General features: G+C 44.1%; 1 protein-coding gene, 1 non-coding gene and 1 pseudogene across 2 annotated transcripts in view; all 3 read left to right on the top strand.

Moving 5' to 3' along the window:
* MAPKAPK2 (MAPK activated protein kinase 2) overlaps positions 1 to 25517 on the top strand; it is an 86487-nt gene that overhangs the window by 11436 nt on the left and 49534 nt on the right. Inside the window, exon 2 of the mRNA XM_040337533.1 lies at positions 20685 to 20824. Coding sequence (XP_040193467.1) covers positions 20685 to 20824 — 140 coding nt within the window. The remainder of the gene's footprint in view (positions 1 to 20684; positions 20825 to 25517) is intronic.
* On the top strand, positions 11120 to 18926 carry LOC120928739 (annotated as a pseudogene).
* LOC120929742 lies at positions 16486 to 16614 on the top strand. The gene has a single exon (XR_005747446.1). It is a non-coding gene; the product is annotated as a small nucleolar RNA SNORA71 (small nucleolar RNA).

Below are 25517 nucleotides of genomic sequence, written 5' to 3'. Positions count from 1 at the left end.
CACCCTGTAGCCAGCAGCTCAGTGTTTTTTTTTTTTTTGTTTTTTTTTTATGCCTAGTAGAAGAGAAGGACCTGGCTCCCTTTTTTTGGGCCCATTTTGAGTCCTGAAGAATTTTTTTTTAACTTTTTTTTTTATTTTTTAAACTTGAGATCTACTATCAACTGCCAACTGGGTGGCAGGCTGGATAATATAGATCCTTGTAGTCTCCCCAGTCCGGCCATCGAGCGTGAGCAGACCTCGGCTACGCGCTGGGTCGGCCACGACATGCCTTGTTTGCTCCAGGGGTGGCTGGTGAGCTCTGTGCTCCGGGGTTCCCATATGACTGGGCTGCTGTTGTCTCAGTCACAGTGGACCATGGCCGACAGCCACTCCGAACTGTTCGGCTGTGGGTCTGTCAGGAACACACCAGCAAGTCCGCGCATGGACTGGTAAGGAAAGTTCCTCCTGTTTCGACAGGTTGGAACAGCTGGGCATTCCTGGGGGGTCACTTATCAACGCAGTCACCCTTAAGCTGGAGGATACAGTTGGGACATCCACTGTGGGGTCGGTCCTTTTTGGGTCTCACAAAACCGACCTGCGCTATTGAGGTTTTTCCTTATGAAACTTTTTTGACAAGTTCATAGATTGGGAATGGCCGCAGAGGTCCTTTGTGGTCCCTCAGTGCATAGTGGCCTATTACCCATTCAAAGATAGCCTTTTGAAATTATGCCCCCCCCCCCCCTTGTACAAGGTAACCACTATTCTGGTAGAGGGGACCTCTGCCTTTAAGGACCCTGCTGATAGGAGGTCCGAAGCGGTGAGTCATTCCATGTTCACCATGCTGGGGTCAGCATTGCGGCCAATAATGCTTGCGACTTTTGTCTCAGACACTCACTGAATGGGCTAAAATGTTGCACCAGGCAGTGGAGGAGCATCAGCTCCCCCCAGAATGTGTGACACTGGCTGATAAGCTGTGCAGGGCCTTGTGTACATCTGTGATGCAACCCTGGATGCGGCCCCTTCAATCTCCAGGGCCTCTGTATCTGCGGTGGTTTTGCGCCACCTGATATGGCTAGAATGCTGGTCCGCGAACCGAGCTTCCAGGAAGGCTCTGATGGATTTACCTTTCAATGGTGGGACTCTCTTTGGTGCCTCGCTGGAGGACATTTTAAGGTTGTCACTGGAGGTAAAAGCACACTTCTCCCTCAGCCCACTAAAAGTAGGGAGCCGCACCGTAACCCGGGGCCCTTTTTTTCCCGCACAAAAGCGGTGTTTTCGTCAGTCAGGGCCCTCTGGCAGACCCTCCCAAGCCGACAGGGGTCCAGCTGGGGGACGGAAGCATCCCGGGGTGCGCAAGCAATCCAAGCCCGCAGACAAGTCTGCTACTGCATTAAGTTTTGCCACCACTCGATTCTTGGGTGGGGGCGGGACGTCCTCGCGAGTTTGCAGCTCGGTGGACCTCCCTGCCTTCCGACCAGTGAGTTTGCAAAGTGGTCACCCCAGATGGAGTTTCTTTCTTGTCCACCAAACAGATTCTTTCCCTCCAAATCTTCCTCTCCTTCCGGCTCGTCGGAATGCCCTATCGGGGGCAGTACAGGACTTACTGAGGTGCGGGGTAATCATACCTGTACCGATGCTGGAAAGGTTTCAGGGATTCCACTCGATTCTGTTCATGGTCCCAAAGGAGGATGGAGTTTGTCCAATCCTAGACCTTAAGGCCCTCAATGCCTTGTGAGGGTTAGAAAATTCAGGATGGAATGGGCTCGCTCGGTGGTCGCTGCGCTCCATCCAGGGGACTTTCTGGCATCCTTGGACATCAAGGACGCATACTTGCATGTCCCCATCTGCGTCGGACATCAGAGGTTCCTGCGTTTTGTGGTCGGGGTATACCACTATCAATTTGTGGCTCTTTCCTTTTGGTCTAGCGCCGGCACCAAGAGTTTTCACCAAGGTGCTTTCCCCGATTCTGGCTTTGCTGAGACTCCGAGGCATTTCTATAGTGGGCTACTTAGACGATCTTCTGAGAGCTGTTTCAAGCTCAGAATTAGAGGACGTGTCTATAACCAGTCAGTCTTTTTTCGAGAATTTGGTTGGGTGCTGAACCTCCAGAAGTCGGTGTTTTTCTTCCTCTGGAGAAGTTGCAGACGCTCCAGACCACGACGAGGTTGTCAACATCCTGCAAATGGTCGTGTCTCTGTTTCTGCATGCAAGTCCTGGGCCTCATGGTAGCCTCCTTCGAGGCAGTACCGTATGCCCAATTCCTCACTCGAGTCTTGCAGAAGGAGATTCTGTCCAAGGGAACAAATCTCCATTGTCTCTGGATCATCAGATTTGGGTGAGTCGCCTAGTCAGGGCCTCTCTGAGTTGGTGGCTGAGATCCCCGGCCCTTCAGTCCGGGAAGTCGTTTCCTTCCTTTCCACTGGGCTGTGATTACGGCAGACGCCAGCCTGACCGGTTGATGGGGAGTCTGGGGGGGGGTTCAGTCAACCCAGGGTCGCTGGACTCCGGAAGAATCCCTTCTACCGATCAACGTCCTCGAACTTTGGGCGATCAGGCTACGAGGGCGTCCAGTCAGGACACAGTTGGACAACGCCACGGTGATGGCATATGTCGAACATCAAGGAGGAACAAAAGGCTTTGCTGCAGCGTCGGGTCACTCCCATCCTAAGATGGGCCGAAAAGAGCGTGCTGGCTCTAACGGCTGTTTACATTCCAGGCGTAGAAGACTGCCAGGAGGACTATCTAAGTCGCCAGATGCTGGACCGAGGGGAAATGGTTTCAACTCCTTGCCGGAGATGGGGCACGCCAGATGTAGATCTCCTGGCTTTGTGACTTAATCGTAAGGTGTCGTGGTTTGTGGCCAGGTCCAGAGATCCCTCGGCAGACGCATCAGATGTGTTGGTGGATCCTTGGGGTCAGTAGCGGCTAATTTTATGCCTTTCCCCCACTGAAGTTACTTCCTCGTCTGCTCCACAGAGTGGAGGCTGAGGGGATTCCGGTGATCCTAATCGCCCCAGACTGACCCCAGCGTCCCTGGTACGCCGACCTTGTGCACCTGGTGGCTGACACTCTTTGGCGTCCAATGCGGGAGGACTTTCTGTCGCAAGGTCCCATACTTCATCCTGCTTTACAGTCGCTGGCTTTAACGGCATTGCTCTTGAAAGCCAGGTACTAAGGGACCGTGGTCTGTCAAATTCAGTAACCATGCTAAGGGCCAGGAAGTCATCTTCACGGAAGATCTACCATCGCACTTGTAAGGCCTACATCTATATGCGTGATGATTGGAGGGCTTGACACACTCCAGCATCCGACCACTGGATATACGAGTTCGCCACTCGTCGGATTGATGCAGCAATTTCGATTTTAAATGTGAGTTTTTAAGTGCTTTTAAAATAAACTTTTCACGTCTGACTGGGCTACGCTGTGGTTGTTTATTCCACTTCCCCCCATGTATGACTGCCACATCTGAGTGTCCGGACCGAGCCACAGATAGAGGGGAAGTGTTGGAGGCACAGATTTATTGCGAGTCCGCACTCGTGGAGGAAGGTCTTTTATGTTATATTGTTCATGTGAGTGCATTACTACCTGGGCATTCCTGGGGGGTTTTTTGTTTATTGTTGATGATATCACACGATCAGGCTTGTCCTTCTCTCTTACCCCACATACACCACCGAGATCCTCATACATAACAAGAGCCGACTCGTGAACCATTGGGGACACGGGACTCCTAACCCTGGAGAATCAGTAAGGGAGAGGAAGGAGGGACTGACGAGCTCGGCGTTCGTGGATAAGAGCCCCAGTTTTTTCACCCGCATGTGAGTGCATCTCCACTGGTTTAAATCAGAAGACATTGCTATCCCTCTCTGTGACGTTATCACACCATTTGGTTTCTACTCCTTTTACTTTTTCATGTAATACACTTTATGGAGACCCGTATGTGATATTCAACAACGGACCACACCCATCAGGATCAGGCCGATTTAATCCAGCTTGCCAGATTAGAGGTGAGCTGCTGGGATCACTAGAGGTGCATATATGAGATCTTGGTTACGGCTCACTCTCTATCTTTCACCCTTTTTGGATACAAGGCCTCCTTCTTCTGAAATACTTTGACCCTTATTCCTATTTTTTTATTTTTATTTTTATTTTTATTTCTATTTTTATATTTTATTTTTATTGTTGTGTTTTTCAACATTTTTCACTTCACAACGTTATTGATTGGATAAAGTATTGATGAACTGCACCCCTACATGGTTGGATTTTGTTGTACCTGGACCTCTTCAGCACTGTGCCCTCGATTAATGACTATTCAACAATATTGTTTACTGGTATATTAGTGTCACTCCCCCTTTTTTGGACTTTCCCCACCCATTTTTTGTACTTGTACTTGTATATGTATGTGGTTATATGCACACACACATTAATTTGTATAACACTTTACAGCGCAAATATTTCACTTGTTACAATTATATGCGTGAAGAGATGGATTGGCGCCCGAGGGCGTATTCGGTTTCTTGGATCCTGCTGTTTTTTCAGCGTAGAGTGGATCAGAAACTTGCCTTAAGCTCTATTAAGGGGAAGATTTCAGCCTTGGCTGTTTTCTTCCAACGACCCCTGGCGGCTCATTCACTGGTAAGTACGTTTGTGCAGGGGGTCCGACATGCGGTCCCCCCAATTAGACCACCTCTTCCTCCGTGGGATTTGAATCTGGTGCTCTCGGTACTTCAGGAAACCTCCCTTTGAGAACATCAGGGAAATTCCTCTCTTGATGCTCTCTTAGAAAATGGCCTTTCTAGTTGCCATTAAATCGGTCAGAAGGGTTTCTGAATTGGCGGCCTTGTCTTGCAAGTCTCCATACTTGGTCCTCCATAAGGATAAAGCGGTACTACGCCCACAGCCTTTCCTTCCTTCCGAAGGTAGTTTCGGCTTTTCACTTAAATGAGGACATTGTACTTCCATCCTTGTGTCCTCGGCTATCGCATCCCAGAGAGGCTGCGCTACATACTTTAGACGTGGTAGGTGCTCTCCGGAGGTCAGACTCACTGTTTGTGTCGCTGACTGGTCCACAGAAGGGCCTGGCGGTCCTGTCGGCCACCGTTTCTTGGTGGATCGGGCAGACCGTCATCCAGGCCTATTCCCTTAGGGGAGAGCGCTTCTTTCCTGTTACAGCGCTTTCGACCAGGGCAATTGGTGCCTCCTGGGCTTCCAACATCATGCGTCTGTCTCACAGGTGTGTTTAGCGGCGACCTGGTCGTCCTTTCACACTTTCTCCAAATTTTACAAGGTTGACGTGAGTGCATCTTTGGATGCTTGCCTTGGCCGCATGGTTTTGCAGGCAGCTGTTTGAGGTTGCAACTCCTCAGTTGAGGAGCTCTGTTTGTTTGGGGTGAAGTTAGTTTTTGATTGCTGTTCCCACCCCTCGTTATTTTGACACTGCTTGGGGACGCCCCATGTCTGCCTAGTTCTCTCCTAATAGACGGAACATAACCCACAAGTTAAGATTTAAGGAAGCTGTGTCCGTCCATGGACGACAGAAAAGGATTTTACGGCGAGTACAAAAAATCTTATGATTCTTTTTTCGATCAGCAAAAAAAAATATGTGGCCAACTTGGTGTCCATCGCAGCACTGATTTATTCATATTCTTATGGTGGGGTTAATTTTCTAAGGTAGAGCATGTTCATGCAGTGCAAATTCACTTTGTAATGTGAGCATGTTCTACTCTTTAAATCAGCCAAAGTTTGTCTGTTGAATGCACCTTGACTGACGCAAGCAACGATGTACATATTAACCACTTCAATACCAGCCACTTGCACTACCTTCCTGTCCAAGCCAATTATCAACTTTCAGTGCTGTCGCAATTTGAATGACAATTGCACGGTCGTGCTATGCTGTGGGTATGGAGTTGGGTGTATAGGATTGTACTGTGTTTTTTATTTTGTTTTTTTTATTTTTTGTGGTTGAACTGGATGGACTTGTGTCTTTTTTCAACCTGACTAACTATGTAACTATGTATGCTGTACCCAAACAATTTTTTTTTTTTATCATTTTGTTCCCACAAATATAGCTTTCTTTTGGTGGTATTTGGTCACCTCTGCGTATGTATGTATGTATGTATGTATGTATGTATGTATGTTTTTTTCTTTGTTTTCTGTGTTTTTTTTTTTTGTAAATAAATACGTTTTCTTCAATGATGGGTACTTATGAGTGTCACTGATAGGTGACACTGGGTGGCATTGCTGGGCATCACTGATCTGATCCATAATGGTGCCAGTCAGTGCCCATTTGTGGGCATTGGCATATGTGGATGGCCATGGGGGATGTACCTGGCCATCCACGTGTTGGGGGGGGCTTCCCTGGTGGTCCTGGCGGCTCCGTGAGGAAAAGCTGATCAATGGCTGTTCCTGTTTACATTGTGATCAGCCGTGATTGGACACGGCTGACTCCGTCAGAGGCTCTTTACCGAGATCGGTGTAGCGGCACCACACACTGATCGCCGCAATGGACGTCATATTGTGTATCCAGCTTAAGTATAACTGCTATTTTCTGTCCTGTCCTGTCAACCCCCCCAATTTTAAGGGATAAAACGCTTCCTCTGGGTGAGGCAGGTTAATGACATAATGATTTGTTCAGAAAAAACAAAGCTTCCTGTGAATGGCTAATCAGTGCTCAGCCTGACTTGATGTTCTTCCTATCCCACTGCGGGAACACAGTGCTATTTTTATTGTGTGTGTGTGTGTGTGTGTGTGTGTGTGTGTGTGTGTGTGTATGTGTGTGTGTGTAGCTGAGGCTAGAGACAGTTTATACAACGCTGACAGCTGCTGCATGTGTTGGTGAACACTAAAACATGGCTTTAGTCTTTAATATTTTACTTCTAGGATACTTTGTGGGAAACTTCTCTAAAAGTACATCCTCTTCCATTGTGCAAAATGCGTTTGTTTAGAATATGTGAAACCTGCTCTTCTTAGCTTTCAGCTTTGCTCATCTCTTGGCAAACCCCACTCATATTTATACTCTTGCTTGTTGTATCCACATCTTTACCACTTCCATGATGTGGAATGGAGAGCAGCTCACTGAGCTACATGTGAAATTTGTACTATGTTGTTGCCCCCCCCCTAATGTCAACAGGTGCCGAGATCCATAAAGGCAAGACACCATTGCTGACATCACTTTCTAAGAATACTAGATGCCTGGTTTTCATGTTGATCTATTGGCTGCATTGTTGCCTAACTACAGAACACTTCCCCCTCTCCTTCTCTTCATATTATGTGTTCTTGCAGTCCTTAACCTCTTCCATACCGGGCAGTTATACACCCATCCATACCAGGCCTATTCTGGCACTTCTCTCCTACATGTACAAATCATAATTTTTTTGCTAGAAAATTACGCAGAACCCCCAAACATTATATATGTTTTTTTAGCAGACACCCTAGGGAATAAAACGACGGTCATTGAAACCTTTTATCTTGCACGGTATTTGCGCAATAATTTTTCAAACGCCTTTTTTTTGAAAAAAAATTGTTTCATGAATTAAAAAAATTAAAAAACAGTAAAGTTAGCCCAATTTTTTTGTAAAATAGGAAAGATGATGTTACACCGAGTAAATAGATACCTAACATGTCACGCTTTAAAATTGCGCACACTCATGGAATGGCGCCAAACTTCGGTACTTAAAAATCTCCATAGGCAACGATTTGAAAATTTTTACAGGTTACCAGTTTAGATTTACAGAGGAGATCTAGTGCTAGAATTGTTGCTGGCACTCTAACGCACGCGGCGATACCTCACATGTGTGGTTTAAACGGCGTTTACATATGTCGGCGGGACTTGTGTGTGCGTTCGCTTCTGCGCGCAAGCTACCGGGGACAGGGGCGTTAAAAAAATAAATTTTATTTCTTTTCTTTTTTTTTATATATTTATTTCTTTTTTTACACTTTTTTTTTAATTTTTTTTTTTTTTTTTGATCACTTTTATTCCTATTACAAGGAATGTAAACATCCCTTGTAATAGGAATGTGTGTGACAGGTACTCTTTATGGAGAGATGCGGGGTCAATAAGACCCCACATCTCTCCTCCAGGCTGGAAAGCATGAAATCGGTGAAAAAAATTCACCGATCTCATGCTTGTGGTTGCTTAGCAGCCGCAATCGCGGCTTTGTTTACTTACGGGGACCCGGGCGTGACGTCATCACATCGCGCCCGGGTCCTCCGACGGTCATAGAGATGACTGGTGACCATCTGGTCACCAGTCATCTCTATGCTTCCTGCGCGCGCCGGACGATTCGTTCTCCGGGCCCCCGATGGCACGGGAGAGCCCGGAGAAGCACCGGATGGCGGCGGGAGGGGGGGGATGTCCCCTCCCGCCGCCTGTAAGAACGATCTAGCGGCGGAACCGCCGCTATGATCGTTCTTACGTTGTGCAGAATCGCCGGCAGTTTAGAAGGATATCTGACTGATGCCTCTAGCTGCAGGCATCATTCAGATATCCCCCCACAAAGCCCAGGACGTCATATGACGTCCACTTAGAACGGCAGAGGTTCTTTGTGGACGTCATTTTACTATGGGCCGGTAGGGAAGTGGTTAAAGAAGATGTAAAGGAAACATATTTTTTTTTGCTGAAATTACTGTTTACAGGTTATAGAGACATAATAGTTAACTGATTCCTTTTAAAAATGATTAAAAATCTGTCATATAATGTACCTGCAGTTTCTAGTTTCGTTTTTGCATGTTGTTTCCTGCTTCTGTGATGTACAGAGCCACAGAGCCAATACAGGGCAGTGATGGTTTGGAAAACGAAACTGATTGGTGCTGTGGGGTTTTAGACACACAGTAATCACACCTCCTTGATTAGTGACCACAGAGAGAAAGCTCCCAGCACTGTGGTTATCAGGAAACAGACAACCAGGAAGTGTGGAGATCGGAGAAGAGTTACAGCAACTTGAGAGCAAAAACGAACAATGAGGACATGAAAACAGCACTGCATTAGGGTAAAGGAAGCTATTAAGATAGAAAAAAAATGTTTTCTTTACAAACCCTTTAATACACTTCCTGATAATGGTACATAAAATAACACTGGACAGCACTGGCTTTCAAGCAGAATCAACTGGTATAGCTTTTTTTTTTTTTTTCTTCCCTTTTTTGTTCTGCAAAAAACCCAAAAGTGTAAATGTTATACTTTAAAGTATACCTAAAGGCAAAACCTTTTTTTCTTAGTTTTAGAGTACAGAGGGATTAGCACGCATGACAGTTTTTTTTTTTTTTTTTTTTTTATTGCGGTCTGTGCCCGTTCAGGAGATTCACCCTCTCCTTGTCCAGCTTACAATTATTGAAAGTAAAACAAAGATCCCACATTTTGGGTCGTCCGCAAAAATGTAATACAGGGGATTTTTTCCAATGGGGACACTAGTTCTCATGAATTGTCCCCAAGGAATTCACTTAAAGTGGAGGTTCCACCTGAAAAAAAAATTCCACCAAAAATCAAAAAAGAAAAAAAAAATGGGGAAAAAAAAAATGTTTTACTCACCCTAAATAGCTGTTGCTATGCGGAAGTCCCGAATCTGCCTCTTCATCCTCCGCGGTGGATTCTCTTCCTCCTCCTACACTGGGCGTCTTCTTGTGAATGGGGCGCGCTGCATTCTGGGAACTGTGTGTGTCCCAGAAAGCAGCCGGCCCATTCACAAAGCGCCGCGCTGCTCACGCATGCGCAGTAGGAAACGGGCAGTGAAGCCGTACCGCTTCACTGCCTGTTTCCCTTACTGTGGATGGCGGCGCTTGGAGCTGCTAGGATCGAGGATCGGCCTCGGCGGGGGCAGACATCGCTGGCGGCTAGGACAGGTAAGTGTCCTTATTAAAAGTCAGCAGCTACAGTGTTAGTAGCTGCTGACTTTTAATTTTTTATATATTTTTTTTTGTAATGGAACATCCGTATTAATTTGCAGGGATTTCCTCTCGCTCCCGGTTTGGTTATGGGACAGGAACTGTAGTGAAATCTCTGCAATGGGACACAGATGGCAAAAAAAAAAATTCTCACTGGGGCGGTGGGGGTGTTGGCGGTAAAGCGCCGTCATTTTTAGCAGCGCTATTAGGCTGCTAGCGGGGCGCTTTAACCCCCGCTGGCAGCCGAGAAGGGGTTAAAACTGACTGCAGAGCGCCGCTGCATCGGCGATTCGGCATCGCTGCCCATTGATTTCAATGGGCAGGGGCACTTTAGGAGCGGTGTATTCACCACTCCTACAGAGCCTCAAAGATGCGGCTAGAAGGACTTTTTATTTTTTATTAAGACCCCTTTCTCACTTGGCAGTTTTTCTGACGCTTTTGGGCTAAAAATCGCACCTGTAAAGCCCCTGAAAAACGCCTCCCCTGCAGTCTGTGTGAAAGCCCGAGGGCTTTTTCACTGAGGCAATGCGCTGACAGAACGGTAAAAAAGCTCCTGCAAGCAGCATCTTTGGAGTGATGTGTACACCGCTCCTCCACCGCCCCTGCCCATTGAAATCAAGGGGCAGAGCTGCCGAACCGCCGGCAAAGGGCCGCTTTGTGGGCGTTTTTTTAAACCCTTTTTTGGCCGCTAGTGGCGGTTAAGTGTTCTGCTTAACAGAGCAGTGGAGAAGTAAATGTGTATTTCTGCAGTGAGTTTATTAATGGCACTGCAGAAATTAGCGGAATAACTCTGTACCTTGATTGATTTGATGATGCCCAATCACAGTGATCACAAAGGTAACACTAAAACGTATATCTGGGATCTTCTTCCCTTTCTTTTGCTCACTTCCCCGCCTTTCTTTGTTGGATTTATCAATTTAATTTTTTTTTAATGAGATAATTGGAAACGGATGATTCATGAAGGGTGTAAATGATTGTGGAATCCTCCCTGTACACCTCATCTCAATACTCTGTGTGACCTGTGTATTAAAGTGATCCTAAGGTCTTTGTTATTTTTAACAGGGGGAAAAAAAATATGTTATACTTATTTTCTCTGTGCAGTTGGTTTTGCACAGAAGCCCAGATCCTTCCCTTTGCTGGCTTCTCCCTCCTGTTGAGTGCCCCCACAGCAAGCAGCTTGCTATGGGGGCACCTGAGCTACAGCTCCGTGTGTCCATTCCCTCCTCATGGCTGGCTGACTTTGACAGCCGTGGGAGCCAATGGCGCTATGCTGCTGTCTCGGCCAACAAGGAGGGGAGTCCCGGACAGCGGAGTCTCTTATGCAACATCGCTGGAACTAGATGGACCTCGGGTAAGTATTGGGGGGATCCAGTGCCATCTATTAGTGCCCATCAGTACCACCTATCGGTGCCCATAAGTGCAGCACATTAGTGCCTCCTCTTAAGTGCCGCCTCATCAGTGAAGGAGAAAAAATTACTTCGTTTCTGTCAGTAAATTTTGTAACTAAGTAAAATACATATATTTTATTTTTTTCAATAAAACAAAAAAAAGAAACGCAGTGATTAAATACCACCAAAAGAAAGCTCCATTTGTGTGAAGAAAACAAAAAATTATTTGTTTGGGTAGTGTTACATGACTGCGCAATTCTCATTCAAAGTGTGACGGAGCTGAAAAATGGCTTGGGCAGGAAGGGGGTGCAAGTGCCCAGTAGGCAAGTGGTTAAGTTGGCCATTGATGGTGCAACCATGTTTGTGTTGATGGGATTCCTTCCCAATGAGACATTGTTCTGCAGGTGGGGGGAGCTGTCCTGGTTGGGAGAGCCCATGGTGCCACTAGCAATAATCATATTAAAAATCAAACATACTTGTTGCCTGCCCATAGATTTGAATCTGATTCCTACTAAACTGGCAGAGATTCAAACCATCTATGGCCGGCTTTAGATAATTTCTCAAAGTTGGGCTATTTATACTAACACTATCATTATCCTCCCTGGTTTAACGGATTGGGGCAGGGTATGTCCCCATCATCGTTAAATATATATGGGGGCGAGCCACCATACTTTTATTTTGAATCTGCCCGACCCCACAACTTGGGAAATTTTATCAAGGGGTCATAGCACTAGAAGGTTGAGAACCACTGATCTAAACCCTCCAGTACTTGGTACCCTGCATATGTGCTTTAACCACACAGTTCCTAGTTAATGGCTTTTGTGTTTTTAGTCCATTAGCACCCAGATCCCAGCACATATTTTAATTCCTTAGCAACCAGTCTCCAGGGTATATGTGCTAACCACCCAGCAACCAGTTCTGAATTTGTAGAATAACCATTCAGGGCTATGCATGTGCATTATTGCCTCAGTACACAGTCACCAGCAATCCCTTTTCCAAAGCTCTGCCCTAACTGTCCCTTGTGCCACCCCAACTGTTCTTGTACACAATGACAAAGTTTCTGCAAATTATTTCAGTTTTTTGGTGTCCCCTTTCAACCTCCAATGTCTAAACCCAATGACATGCTCCTCCTGTTTTTAGTGTCCTCCGCATCACCTTCATAGGCCCCTGTACTGCCGATATGCTCACAGCCACCTTCACTAAACCAAGAATAACTTGCTTTAATTTCAGCATGCCTGTTTGACTTGACACTGCTTTTGAACTCTATTCTTTCTCTGTAAAACACTTTGCATGGCTTTTATTCTGCAGCTTTGCAAGTAGTCAGATATGTGAATGGGTGCCACATGCATTATGTGGCTCAGTTCCCTGCCCCTCTCATTCTCCTGTATGGCTATGGTCATATTTGTTCTTACTGATTTTTATATATTTTTTTCTTTAATACTTTTGGATCAGTAACCACCATTTGTGAATCAGAGTTGCCTTTTTACTGTCCATTTTCATACCTTCCACACTCTTTTCCTGCACATATTGCTCCGCCTCATGCCCTCTGCACTTCCCTCCTGAACATACTGCCGGCTGTTCTATCCTCTGCACCCCTCTACTGCACATGAAAAAATGAAAGCTGGTTTCACATGGGAGTTCTCTGTAGTCCACGTCCGGCTGCTCAGCAGGGGATCTCGCCACTGAGCAGGCAGTTGACAGGTTTGTGTCCGCTCCGCTATGCACAGTGGACACAGACACCAGCCGTTGTTCTTATGGGCAGTCGGATGGAAATGGACCTCCTGAAGTAGTGTACTGTATTTCTGTATATAAACGCACTTTACTATTAAACATAAGTGTAAAATGCAAAACTCCAGTGGGTGTAGCACGATGTCCGCTTTCCCCATTCTCCATGTATCCTTACTATGAAGGAGTGTAGGATATAGCAAGATGGCGGTGACGAAACATCATTTCCGTTGCACATTCTGACGGGTCACCTAATCTGTCAAAACACCGGCAGCACTGATCATTGTATTCTGACGGCGGGAAGTCTCCCTGCTGGCGGAATACAATAGCTCAGTAGGGAGGATTTCCCCATCCACATTGAAGTATGTAGTCTTAACTCTGAAAAGACGTTTCTATTGGTGTGATCCAACTTCCAGTTAGACTGTTCCTATGTTTGTTCTTCATGTAGGAGCATAGCCAGCCTCCCTTGCTCGTTTCTGAAGTGGACTATGGGATTTGTAGTGTGCATAGAGCAGTACACATGACTGCAACCAACATGTGCTACTCATAAGAGGCAAAAGGATAGGTTTGGGAGCTCACAGAGGATGTTGCAAGAGGCCAAAAATGGCAAACAATTAAATGACGAACAGAATACAAGGCCATTCATTTGTTTTAATGTATGGATTATTTTTGGGGAATAAAGGATATTGTTTAGTGTGACTTTTAGCCAATGTAAATGGTCTCTTATAATACATGTTATATCATTTCATGCTCATGTTTGGTTCCCTGTGTTTATTTACACCTGCTTAGTGCCCATGGGGTCAATTCTTTCTGATTCTGCTGGTTCAACAGCGAGGTGCTAAATTCTTTCCACATCAAGTCATAGACAGCGCAAACATCTCTGCTGTGGGATTTCTCAGTAAGGAGACTCCTGGTATAATTGTTACTCAACTTTCGAGTATTGATTAACCATTCTCTTTGGTAGGTTCTCAGAAAATGGCAAGAAATCCGACAGTTTTAGAACAGTGTTTTAAAATAATGTTATACGTAATATAATTGTAAGTAATGTATAAACGCAGAAAAACGAAACGCTTGTATTTTAGAAGAAAATAAATAAATATTAAAACCTAGTTTCTTGAAATATTACAATTTTTACCTCCTATTTTTATGGCTGAATATGGCTCTTCCAGAAAACTCTTAATTTCAGGTGGCACAACCTTCAACCCTTTCCTTCCTCTAAGGATCAAAGCAATTATCCTCCTACAAAAGAAAGTGAATATTTAAGTGCGAAGAAGAAAACGGGAAAAAATGTGACAGCTTAAATTTTTTTACGCCCATTTTAATTGGCCCATAATGCTGTCCCATTGTCCTGTTGCATTGTATACACTTCCTTTTGAATTGTTTAGGAGCATTGAATCTGTTATTGTGTGCAAATACTAATGTATTACACTGTCGATAAGGAAATTGTGCAATATACACAGGTATGCACAGGAATTGATGGGTCATATACAACGCAAAGATGGTGTCTCTAACCTAGAAGATACTTAAAGCGGGCCATCAGTGAAATGGGATCTCTGAATGGAGGAGAGGTGGATGATTGATAACTCCGCCCCCTCCATTCATAGAAGCTGTAGTATGGCTGCTATGATCAGCACAGCTAGGCAGAAGGGTTATTTTAGTTTAAAACAATAAATTAATTTTGGATTATTTTATTTTTTCATTTGGTCTGGCATTCTTTCTATTGGTGCATTTTTTTTTTTTTTTTTTTTTTTTTTTTTTTTTTTTAAATTGTAATAACCCAACTGCACCAGAAGTTTACAGTGACAGGAAGGAATGAAGGAGGGTTTTAAACGAAAAGAGTTATGTCTCTTATGCACATTTTTTCATTTTTGGCTACTCTTATGATCCGTACACATGATCCGAATATTGTTTGAAAAATGTCGTCCGAGGAAGAATCGTGCGATAATCGGATTGTTGGTACAGAGCTTTCGAGAGCCGATCATGACAGTTCATCCGATTTTATTGTTTTATCGGACATGCACAAAACTTTTCCTCGTATGATACCAGATCGTACGATTTTCGTTTATTCAGTACAGTTGTCCAAAAATACAATACAAATGCATTACAACACATGACATCACTTCCAATTTTTTTATTTTCTTTTTTCCCCTGTCGTACGAGAATTTTCGTGAATTTCATAACCTATTTAATTTCTACTTGCGACTATTAAGCGAAAAAAGTCGTACAATCTGTCGTACGATATTTGGATCGTGTGTGCATTAAGCTTAAGTTATGTAATGCAAATTTTCTTGGAAATTTGAGAGCTTGAGGTGATACTGAGGCAATGGTGAAGATGCTTTTTACATACCTTTTTACAAAACAAAATAATGTGTAAAGAGTTATGGGGCCATCAAGTGTGGAGTGTTACACTTTATTTTATTTACACAATACAAGACACAACCTTGATATCCCTAGACCCCGAGTTATAGGTTGGTACCTTCAGGTACTTGGACACTGGCAAAGCTATCTTTTCTAGAGCCCAAAGAAGTGATCGGCAGCTGTAAAGTCCCCTGCCCATTTCTCCATTGAAATGAATTGCTGACTGATGCATTCTTTTAAAACAAGCTCACAGCTGGTATTGCGTTTTATTCTAGAAAGTCTATTTACTTGGCTATCTCTTGCCTCACTTTTTTTTCAATAACACTCCCAGAGAAAGCATGAATGAAGTCAGAGGGAATGCAGAACTCCTGATCTGAATACGTGTTCAATTTAGTGACTAAACGTATTGCATCAACATAACAGGCAACTGACATCTTCAAAAGGCAGCCTACTCAACTTCCCTTACAGATGAAATGTTTGAACCCAGGTATTCCATTTCACTTTAACACAAGCAACACCCTTAAAGTGTATTTCCACTTTTGCAGTTAAATTTGAATAGACCCAATTAGGTTTGTTCCCATTCACACACCATGGGAGGAAAAATCTTCCCCTTTTAAATGTTTCTTGGAAGAAGGTTTTGGTAACTGTAAACATTTCTGAGCAAGATCAGGGTAAGTCTGCCCCAATAAAGTCTTCAGATAGATTCGGCTTTCTCTCATTAACATGAAAATAGGGAGCTTGGCTTCTAAAGCCCCGTACACAAGGGCCGAATGCCGGGTGACATCACCCGGGTGAATAAAAGTATTTGGCCAGCTTCTGTTGGAAGAGCATGTTGGAACACCAGCCAATGTTTGAGAAAGCTGATCGGAAACTTCTGGTGGGCGGGTGTCAGAACACAACAGTTTAGCGGGGGGAGATCGTTGTACTAATGTCTGATCGGCAGTTTTGTTTTTCGTTTAACCTGCTGGTTGGCATTGGCACTTCCATGATTTGGGGGGGGGGGGGGGGGAACACGAAACAGTAAAGTTGGCACAGTATTTTTTTTTGGTATGATGTGAAAGATGTTGCACCGAGTAAATGGATACCTAACATGTCCCGCTTTATAATTGCGCACGCTTGTGGAAAGGCGACAAACTACGGTACTTAAAAATCTCCATAGGCGATCGGCATCGAAAGTGATTGTGGTACTGTTTGTGTCCCAGTCATTGAAACGGCAGGAATAGTAGCATGTGAAAGCATTTTCTGTGTTTTGGGTTTATTTGTAGCTTTCAAACACTGAGGCTTTCACACCCTGATAAGCGCATTGTGCAGTATGTATCATCAGTTCAGTAAAACTGCACCCTTGGTGTTGTGATCATGGAAAGTAAAAGTATTAAAATAGGGATGTGTCAGGACCAGTGGCGGCCCGTCCATAGGGACGCCCGGGCTCCGCCTCAACCCCCCCCCCCCTCCTGTAGTCAAAAAAAAAAACGGGCCCTTTTAAGAACTTTTATTTGGCTAAAATTTCATTTTTACATTTTAACTGCAGTGATGGCGGCCGTCTATAGAGGGCGCTGCAGCGCCACCCCCTCTCGCAAATAACATACATTTATGCATCGTATTGCACGAATGTATGTTATTGTTGGTTGCCAGCTGCCTGGTCTATTCAGATAACTGGACATAGGGCGCCGGTTATCTGAATAACGGCAGCTGGTTGGCTGAGCGGAAGTGCCTATCAGAGCCAGCGCCTCTGATAGGCTTTCCGAGTACAGCCCTAGTCTCCCGGAAGGTCTATCCTCGGAACGTAAGAGGGCTGCGTTCCTTGGATAAGACTGACGTCCGTTTCAGCCAATCAGGTTCCCGGATTCTGGTTATCAGGAACCTGGCTGAAGTGTCACCAAGGCAGAAGACATCTAGGGAGGACATGGAAGCAGAAAGGTAAGTGCATTTTACAGGGAACAGCGGCAACAATGGGCACAGAGGCGACAAAGGGCACAGTGGCATCAATTAAAGGGGACAGCACAGTGACAACAATGGGCACAGTGGCAACAATTAAAGGGGACAGCAGCGACAAAGGGCCGAGTGGCAACAATTAAAGCGCACAGCACAGTGACAACGGGCACAGCGGCAACAATTAAAGGGCACAGTGACATGCACAGTGGCAACAATGGACACAGTGGTGACAATTGGCACAGTGGCTGCGTTTGGCATAGCACAGTGGTGACAATTGATGGCACAGCGGCTGCGTTTCATTACATGGCACAGTGGCTGCATTTGATAGGCACAGTGAGGCTGCAATTTTTTTATTTTTTTTCGTTTGTGCTCCCCCAAAAAAATTTGAGCACCAGCCGCCACTGGTCAGGACTAGAACTGTGAAGAAGGCTGCTTGGGTCATCATTGAAAATACTACAGCCGGCTGGGCAATGTCTTCCACACCAACAAGCGTGTGTGCAAATAGATTGAAATCCTCCCCAGCAAAAAGCTGCACAACAAGATCGCTGGGTATATCTCATGAAGTGCACCCAAAGAGGCCCTGTCGGAGGCATCTCCATCCAACAGCAGAAGGAGAGGAGGGATAACCCTGGATCAAGACATCATTAAGACTGAGCCTGACATCAAGGAAATGCTGGACTTTGGCGGCCTGTCCAACCTGGAGGTGACCCAGCCCACTGTGGGGATGAACTTCAAAATGCCAAGGGGGGGTGTTTGTATAATTTCCAATAAACTTGGGGGGGGGGGGGGGAATCTCCATAGGCGACGCTTTTAAATTTTTTTTATCGGTTACCTGTTTAGAGTTAGTTAAATTTATTGCTCTCTAACGATCGTGGCCATACCTCACGTGTGATTGGAACACTGTGTACATTTGCAGGTGCGGGATGGGGCGCATTATTATTATTATTATTATTATTATTATTATGTAGTAGTAGGTCACTTCCGAGTTTTTACATCGGATACCCGATCAAACTGAATCCGGCTTTGTTCGAAACCCCGGCCAGCTGGTGGCTCATGTCTCCCAGTGGGAAGGGAGACCTGTGCGGACATCTCCTCCCACTCCCTGTTATAACAGCCAAGCTTGGCTGCATCGGTGGTTGTTGCTGGAAAGCCGACCATCAGCTCTTAAAAACAGTACCAGGGTGATGGCTGCAGGCCTCACTCTGGTAAAACCACGTCGGCAAAATGATGCACAGGTACGTGATTTTGCGGAAGTGGTTAAGTATAGTTGGGATTTGACTGGAATGATACTGTAACCACCTTCCGCCCAGCCTATTGTCAATTGACGGCTTGGTGGGACCTTTGTCGTTCCCGAATGTACGTCATGTGACCTTGTGATCACATGACAAATGTAAAAGGGTAATTTGGTGGATATTTGTACTGTCCTGGCATTTTTTGGGCCTCAAATGTGATGTGCCTTCAGTGCATCGGGATTGATCAATTTTCATATACACTCACTGGCCACTTTATTCGGTACGCTTTGCTAGTACTGGGTTGGACCCACTTTTTTGCTTTCAGATCTGCCTTAAAGTGGTTCTAAAGGTGGGTGGCTTTTCATCTGAATGCATTCAGATAAACTTCTGTGTGAATCAGCCCCTTCAAAGTGATAGTAAAGTCTTGTGGTGGTATGTTTGATTTAAAAAACAGAAAAATAATATTTTATTTTTTATTTTTTTTATCTTGCATTAAGATAAAAAAAATAAAGCCTTCTGCTCCTTTAAAGTTGCAGCAACTTCAAATTAGTTCATGCACTAATTTAGTCTGATTTTCAGGCCCCTTTCACACTTGTGTGACTTGGGACGGCAAAGTCACATGACAAGTTGTATCCCATAATTTCCAATGTGTACTGTTCATATCTGTGCGACTTCAAAGTAGTCCCTGCAGTACTTTTGGTCCAACTTTGATGCAACTTCAAAAATTACACCAGCATTAATTGAGGTCACAGCAAAATTGCGCGTGAAAGGGGCCATATATTTGAGGGCCTTAGACTTCAATGTTAACCCTCAGAAGTTGCATGGAAGTCGTACCTGATTGTTATACAATGGAACAGTTGTCCATTATCACTGGTCAAAGTTGCACTCCAAGGTTGGCACTACTTTGGAGTTGTACAAGTGTGAATGGAGCCTAAATGATATACTCAGGTTATTTTTACCAAAGAAGCATAGCAGAATACAGTTTGGGCCTAAAATCTATGCATAAAGATTATTATTTGCAAAATGTATGTGTGTGTGTGTGTGTGTGTGTATATGTATGTATGTATATATAATATATATATATATATATATATATATATATATATATATATATATATATATATATATATATATAAATAATTATCCAGCCAAATGAGGATGGAGAAAAGTGGATTCAGTAAAGGTGGATGAAGAATCTTCCCCGCCCCAGCTTGAGTTGCCGGTCTTGTCACTTCTCCTCCTCATCCCCCCCCCCCCCACTCTCCTGTCTGTATATTCCTTGTATAGCACAAAATAGGCGAAGAACAAATTGTTTTAGCTATATTAAAATGTATTTGCTACTATTCCAAGAGAATTGTCATCTTTTATTGTAGTTCTGCAAATCAGGCCTCATGTACACTGCTGCTGGTAAACGGACGTTTAGGAGCAGTTGGCAGTTTTTTTTAACTGCCCCTGAACTCTCCTCTGTTATCTTATCTGTCCATGTCCACTGGGTCGTTTTATAGTAGTTTCTAGGCAGTTGAAATTTGAGTTAGTTTGGGAGAGGTTGTAAAAACGTCCCGTGTACATGAAGCCCAATGGTGTGTTGTGTTGTGTTGTGTGTATGTTGTGTGTGTTTTTTTTTTTTTTTTTTGTGCTTGATAAAATAGAACCTAGTGTATTTCACTAAGGGCCCTTTCACACGGAGCGGATCAGTAATGATCCACTCCGTGTGTCCTTACAGCTCAGTGGGGATCCTCCGTAAAATCCCTGCTGGGGGGATCGGATGAACACAGACCATATGTCTGTGTTCATCCGATCCGGCAGACGGAAGAAAACTAGGATTTCTTCCGTCCGCAAATGCGGTTCTTTGCGGAGGCGGACAAATTACGGGTGTCAGTGGATGTTCACCCGCTGACACCCGTAATCACATAGGGACCCATGTATGTCCCGTTGTCATCTGCAAACGGACGGATGAAAATGTGGACATACGGTTCGTACGTGTGAAAGGACCCTAAGGGTTTGTGTGGAGATGGAATTTTTTTGCACTTGATTTACTCAGATGAGGGGCACTGGAAACACTTGAAGGGTAGCTGGTCTTTTCCAACTCTGATTCTGTCACCATAGAAAACTGAGAGTAAACCTTTTTGCTCACAGGCATATTTGAAAATGCAATAAAATTCTTTGTCTGGCAAACTAATATATATATTTTTTCTAGATGCTGCAGGACTGTGCAAAAGCGCGTAGAGAGGTCGAGTTGCATTGGAGAGCATCGCAGTGCTCACACATTGTAAAGATAATTGATGTCTATGAAAATCTTTACCAGTCTCGAAAGTGCCTTCTTATTATTATGGAGTGGTGAGTCTGCTTTTATCAAAGTACTAATATTGCTAACATATTTAGAAACCCTATGACCTTAGTAAAAATTAAAGCTTAAAAGGTGCTACCTGCATATAAAAGCAATATTACTTGTCCTATTGCATTTGCTGCCAATCTTAACGTACCTGAATAGTTGAGCTTGAAGAATTTTTGGCATCTGACACACTGGGTGTGTCTTATGATTGGTTCAGTGCTGCATGCTGTGGTTCCCATCGCCAGCTTCTATTTCACTACTTTATCCAGTAGTAATGTTGGGCCCAGCAGAAGTGTCAAATGTTGTGTTACGTGGTTCTACTTTGTCATGTTGCCTATGGTGAGTGGAATGAGCTCCTGAGTTGGACTGCTAGCCTATTTGAGTGTAGAGACAATTCGCAGGATTGGTGCATCCTCATTCTTTGTTTTGGCAAGTGTCTTTCGGTGCTACATGAAGACATTAAAGAATGTAGCCCCAACATTTCATATTCCTGACATGTGCCTGTACTTAACCACTTCTTTACCCAGCCATAGTCATATGACGTCCACAGATGGGATCTCCCATCCTGGGTGGGCATCATATGACGTCCTTGACTTTGAGGGGGGGGGATATCTGAATGATGCCTGCAGCTAGAGGAGAAAGAATCGTCTGGCGCCGAGATTTCCAGTGACCAGATGGTCACCAGTCATCTCTGACTGTCAGAGGCCATATGACGTCACGCCCGGGTTCCCGGAAGTAAACAAAGCCGCGATTGCGGCCTATAAACATCAGTGATTTTTTTTTTCCCGATCTCATGCTTTCCAGCCTGGAGGAGAGATGTGAAGTTTTATTGACCCCGCATCTCTCCATAAAGAGGACCTGTCGCACACCATTCCTATTGCAGGGGATGTTTACATTCCTTGTAATAGGAAAAAAAGTGATAAAAAAAATAAATAAATTTAAGAAGCGAATGCACACGCAAGTCCCGCCCACATATGTAAACGCTGTTCAAACCACATATGTGTGGTATCGCCACGTGCGTTAGATCGTGTGCAACAATTCTAGCACTAGACCTCCTGTAACTCTAAACATTTCAAAGTGTCGCCTATGAAGATTTTTAAGTACTGAAGTTTGACGCCATTCCATGAGTGTGTGCAATGGTATCTATTTACTCGGCGTAACATCTTTCATAATTTACAAAATAATTGGGAAGTGTAGTGTACAGAGGTTTTTCTTTCCCCAGCTTTTCAAGCACCTTATGCATAACAGAGGTTATGTGATCACTTAGAAAAATATTTGTGTGTGTGTGTATATATACTGCCCAAAAAAATTAAAGGAACACTTTGAAAACATATCAGATCTCAACGGGCAAAAATCTCATGCTGGATATCTATACTGATATGGACTGGGTAATGGGTTAGGAATGAAAGTATGGCACATCATTTGATGGAAATTAAAATTATCCACCTACAGAGGGCTGAATTCAAAGACACCCCGAAAATCAAAGTGAAAAAATGATGCAGCAAGCTAGTCCATTTTGCTGAAATTTCATTGCAACAACTCAAAATGGTCCTCGGTAGTTTGTATGCCCCCCAAGTGCTTGTATGCATGTCTGACAACATCAGGGCATGCTCCTAATGAGACGACGGATGGTGTCCTGGGGTATTTCCTCCCAGATCTGGACCAGAGCATCACTGAGCTCCTGAACAGACTGAGGTGCAACCTGGTGGCACCGGATGGACTGAAACATAATGTCCCAGAGGTGTTTTTTTGGATTTAGGTCAGGTGAGCGTGGAGGCCATTCAATGGTATCAATTTCTTCATCCTCCAGGAACTGGCTGCACCACATGAGGCCAGGCATTGTCGTGCACCAGGAGGAACCCAGGACCCACTGCACCAGTGTAGGGTCTGATAATGGGTCCAAGGATTTCATCCCGATCCCTAATGGCAGTCAGGGTGCCATTGTGTAGCCTGTAGAGGTCTGTGCGTCCCTCCATGCATACGCCTCCCCAGATCATCACTAACCCACCACCAAACCGGTCATGCTGAACGATGTTACAGGCAGTATAATGTTCTCCGCGGCTTTTCCAGACCCTTTCACGTCTGTCACATATGCTCAGGGTGAACCTGCTCTCGTCTGTAAAAATATGGGGCACCAGTGGCAGACCTGCCGATTCTGGTGTTTAATGGAAAATGCCAATCGAGCTCCACAGTGTCCGGCAGTGAGCACACGAGAGGACGTCAGGCCCTCAGGCCACCCCCATGAAGTTTGTTTCTGATTGTTTGGTCAGAGACATTTACACCAGTGGCCTGCTGGAGGTAATTTTGTAGGGCTCTGGCAGTGCTCATCATGTTCCTCCTGACACGTATTGATGTGACATCCTGGAGGAGTTGGACTGCCTGTGCAACCTTTATAGGGTCCAAGTATCGCCTTGTTCTACCAGTAGTGACACTGACCCTAGCCAAATGCAAAACTAGTGAAAAACGATCAGAAAAGATGAGTAGGAAAAAAAAATGTCCGACACCTCCACCTGAAAAAACATTCCTGTTTTGGAGGTCGTCTCATTGTTGCCCATCTAGTGCACCTGTTGTTTCAATTAACAGCAAAGCAGCTGAAACGGATTAACAAACCCCTCTGTATACACCCCTCCCCCTCTGCTACTTAACTGACCAGATCAATATCCCAGGTGTTCGGATTCAAAAGTGTCCTTTAATTTTGTGTGTGTGTGTGTGTGTGTGTATGTATAATTAATAAATATATATATATATATATATATATATATATATATATATATATATATATATATATATATATATATATATATATATATATATATATATATATATATATATATATATATATATATATATATATATATATATATATATATATATATATATAGCTAGCTCAAAATTTCAAGTCCTGAGCTACTAGCCAGGCCTCAAGAGTTACTCGCCACCAGTTGCCCCACCTAATTCATACACTGCCCTGCGCCTAATTGCACCCGTAAACACGCCCTTGTTGATTATCTCATGCAATGACAATGTTTTATGCAGAATCAAGTTACAAAATTAAATATTACCAACAACAACTTTAACAAAATGGGACAGGGCACTGGGGGCAGACCAGAGGGGCATGGCACTAGAACTGGGTCTCTTCCCCATTTTCTTGCTGTCTCCTCTGCAATATATATCCTCTATATATATATATATATATATATATATATATATAATATATATATATATATATATATATATATATATATATTAGGGCTGTGCGTTAAACGCGATATTAACGGCGTTAACGCAAACCCATGTTAACGCCGTCAATATTTTTGTCGCGCGATTAACGCGGGGGGGCTCGGGGTGGACGTGCAGCGGCGCGGCTTACCTTCTCGCTGGATTCACAGGCAAGTTACTCACCTTGTCCCTGGATCCAGCGATGCCACCCCGCTGTGTGATCGAGCGGGTCCTCCTTGCTTGGCGGGTCCTCCTCGCTTGGCGGGTCCTCCTCGCTCGATTCACAGTGTCTGTGTGCCGCCGATCTCCGTTCCCTGCGACGTTACGACGCACGGGGACGGGAGAACGGCGCCAAATTCAAAAAAGTAAACAAACACAATACACACAGTGTACTGTAATCTTATAGATTACAGTACTGTATGTAAAAAATACACACCCCCCTTGTCCCTAGTGGTCTGCCCAGTGTCCTACATGTACTTTTATAAAATAAAAACTATTTTTTCTGCCTGAAAACTGTAGATTGTCCAAAAGTGTCCCTTTATGTCAAAAATGGTTTTAGATCAGCTAGAAAACAGCGATCATAAATTATAATCACTTGCAGAATTGTGCGATATTTGTGGGGAAATTCGTCATAAATTAGATAGATTAATCGTGAGTTAACTATGACATTAATGCGATTAATCGCGATTAAAAATTTTAATCGTTTGACAGCACTAATGTATGTATGTATATATATATATATATATATATATATATATATATATATATATATATATAATCTCTATCCTGTGGTTGTTATATGTGAACCCTTACCTTGTAAAACAACCCATACGGTTTACAATAGAAATGAAAGGCAAAAACCACACACACACACACACCCCAACTATAATTTTATATATAGGTGAGTAGGATCCTGATATAGATTAGTGATGGTACCTGTGGTTTGAGACTTGCACATAATGGTGTGTTAGGTTGATTTTAAATGATGTAGTAATAACTGGAAAGATGAGGGACAGCCAAACCTCCCTGTCACTCTGTTCTGTGACATTTCTCATTCAGATTGATCTAAAATAAACTGGTATTCCCTTTCACGGAATGCAAATTATCGTTACTCGGATCTGTACCATTTAACCATCACTTTAAATCCTGTTCATTCTGAGCAGTGCTTTGCTGTTGACAACTTCCCAAACAATTTTTAGCTATATGTGCAGCTTGTGATTATCTCTATGGTTATAGTTAGTCATTTAGCTTGTCATCGTTTCCTTTCCAGTGTAAAATGACATCCAGTCAACCCTTTAGCTTGTGTCCTGTGCTGTATGGGTTGGGGGGAAACAATCTATCTACACTATAATGCCTGCCTTTACACACACATGATCGTTAATGGTACCCCAGTCTTGGTCTGTAGTGTTCAATATTGAGTATGCCCACTCTTTGCAGCTATAACAGCTTTAACTCTTCTGGGAAGGCTGTCCACAAGGT

This window comes from Rana temporaria, chromosome 2 (assembly GCF_905171775.1).
Source record: "Rana temporaria chromosome 2, aRanTem1.1, whole genome shotgun sequence".
Lineage (NCBI taxonomy): Eukaryota > Metazoa > Chordata > Amphibia > Anura > Ranidae > Rana > Rana temporaria.
The sequence above is the reverse complement of the archived record's forward strand: the minus strand, read 5'-3'. Positions and strand labels throughout refer to the sequence as shown.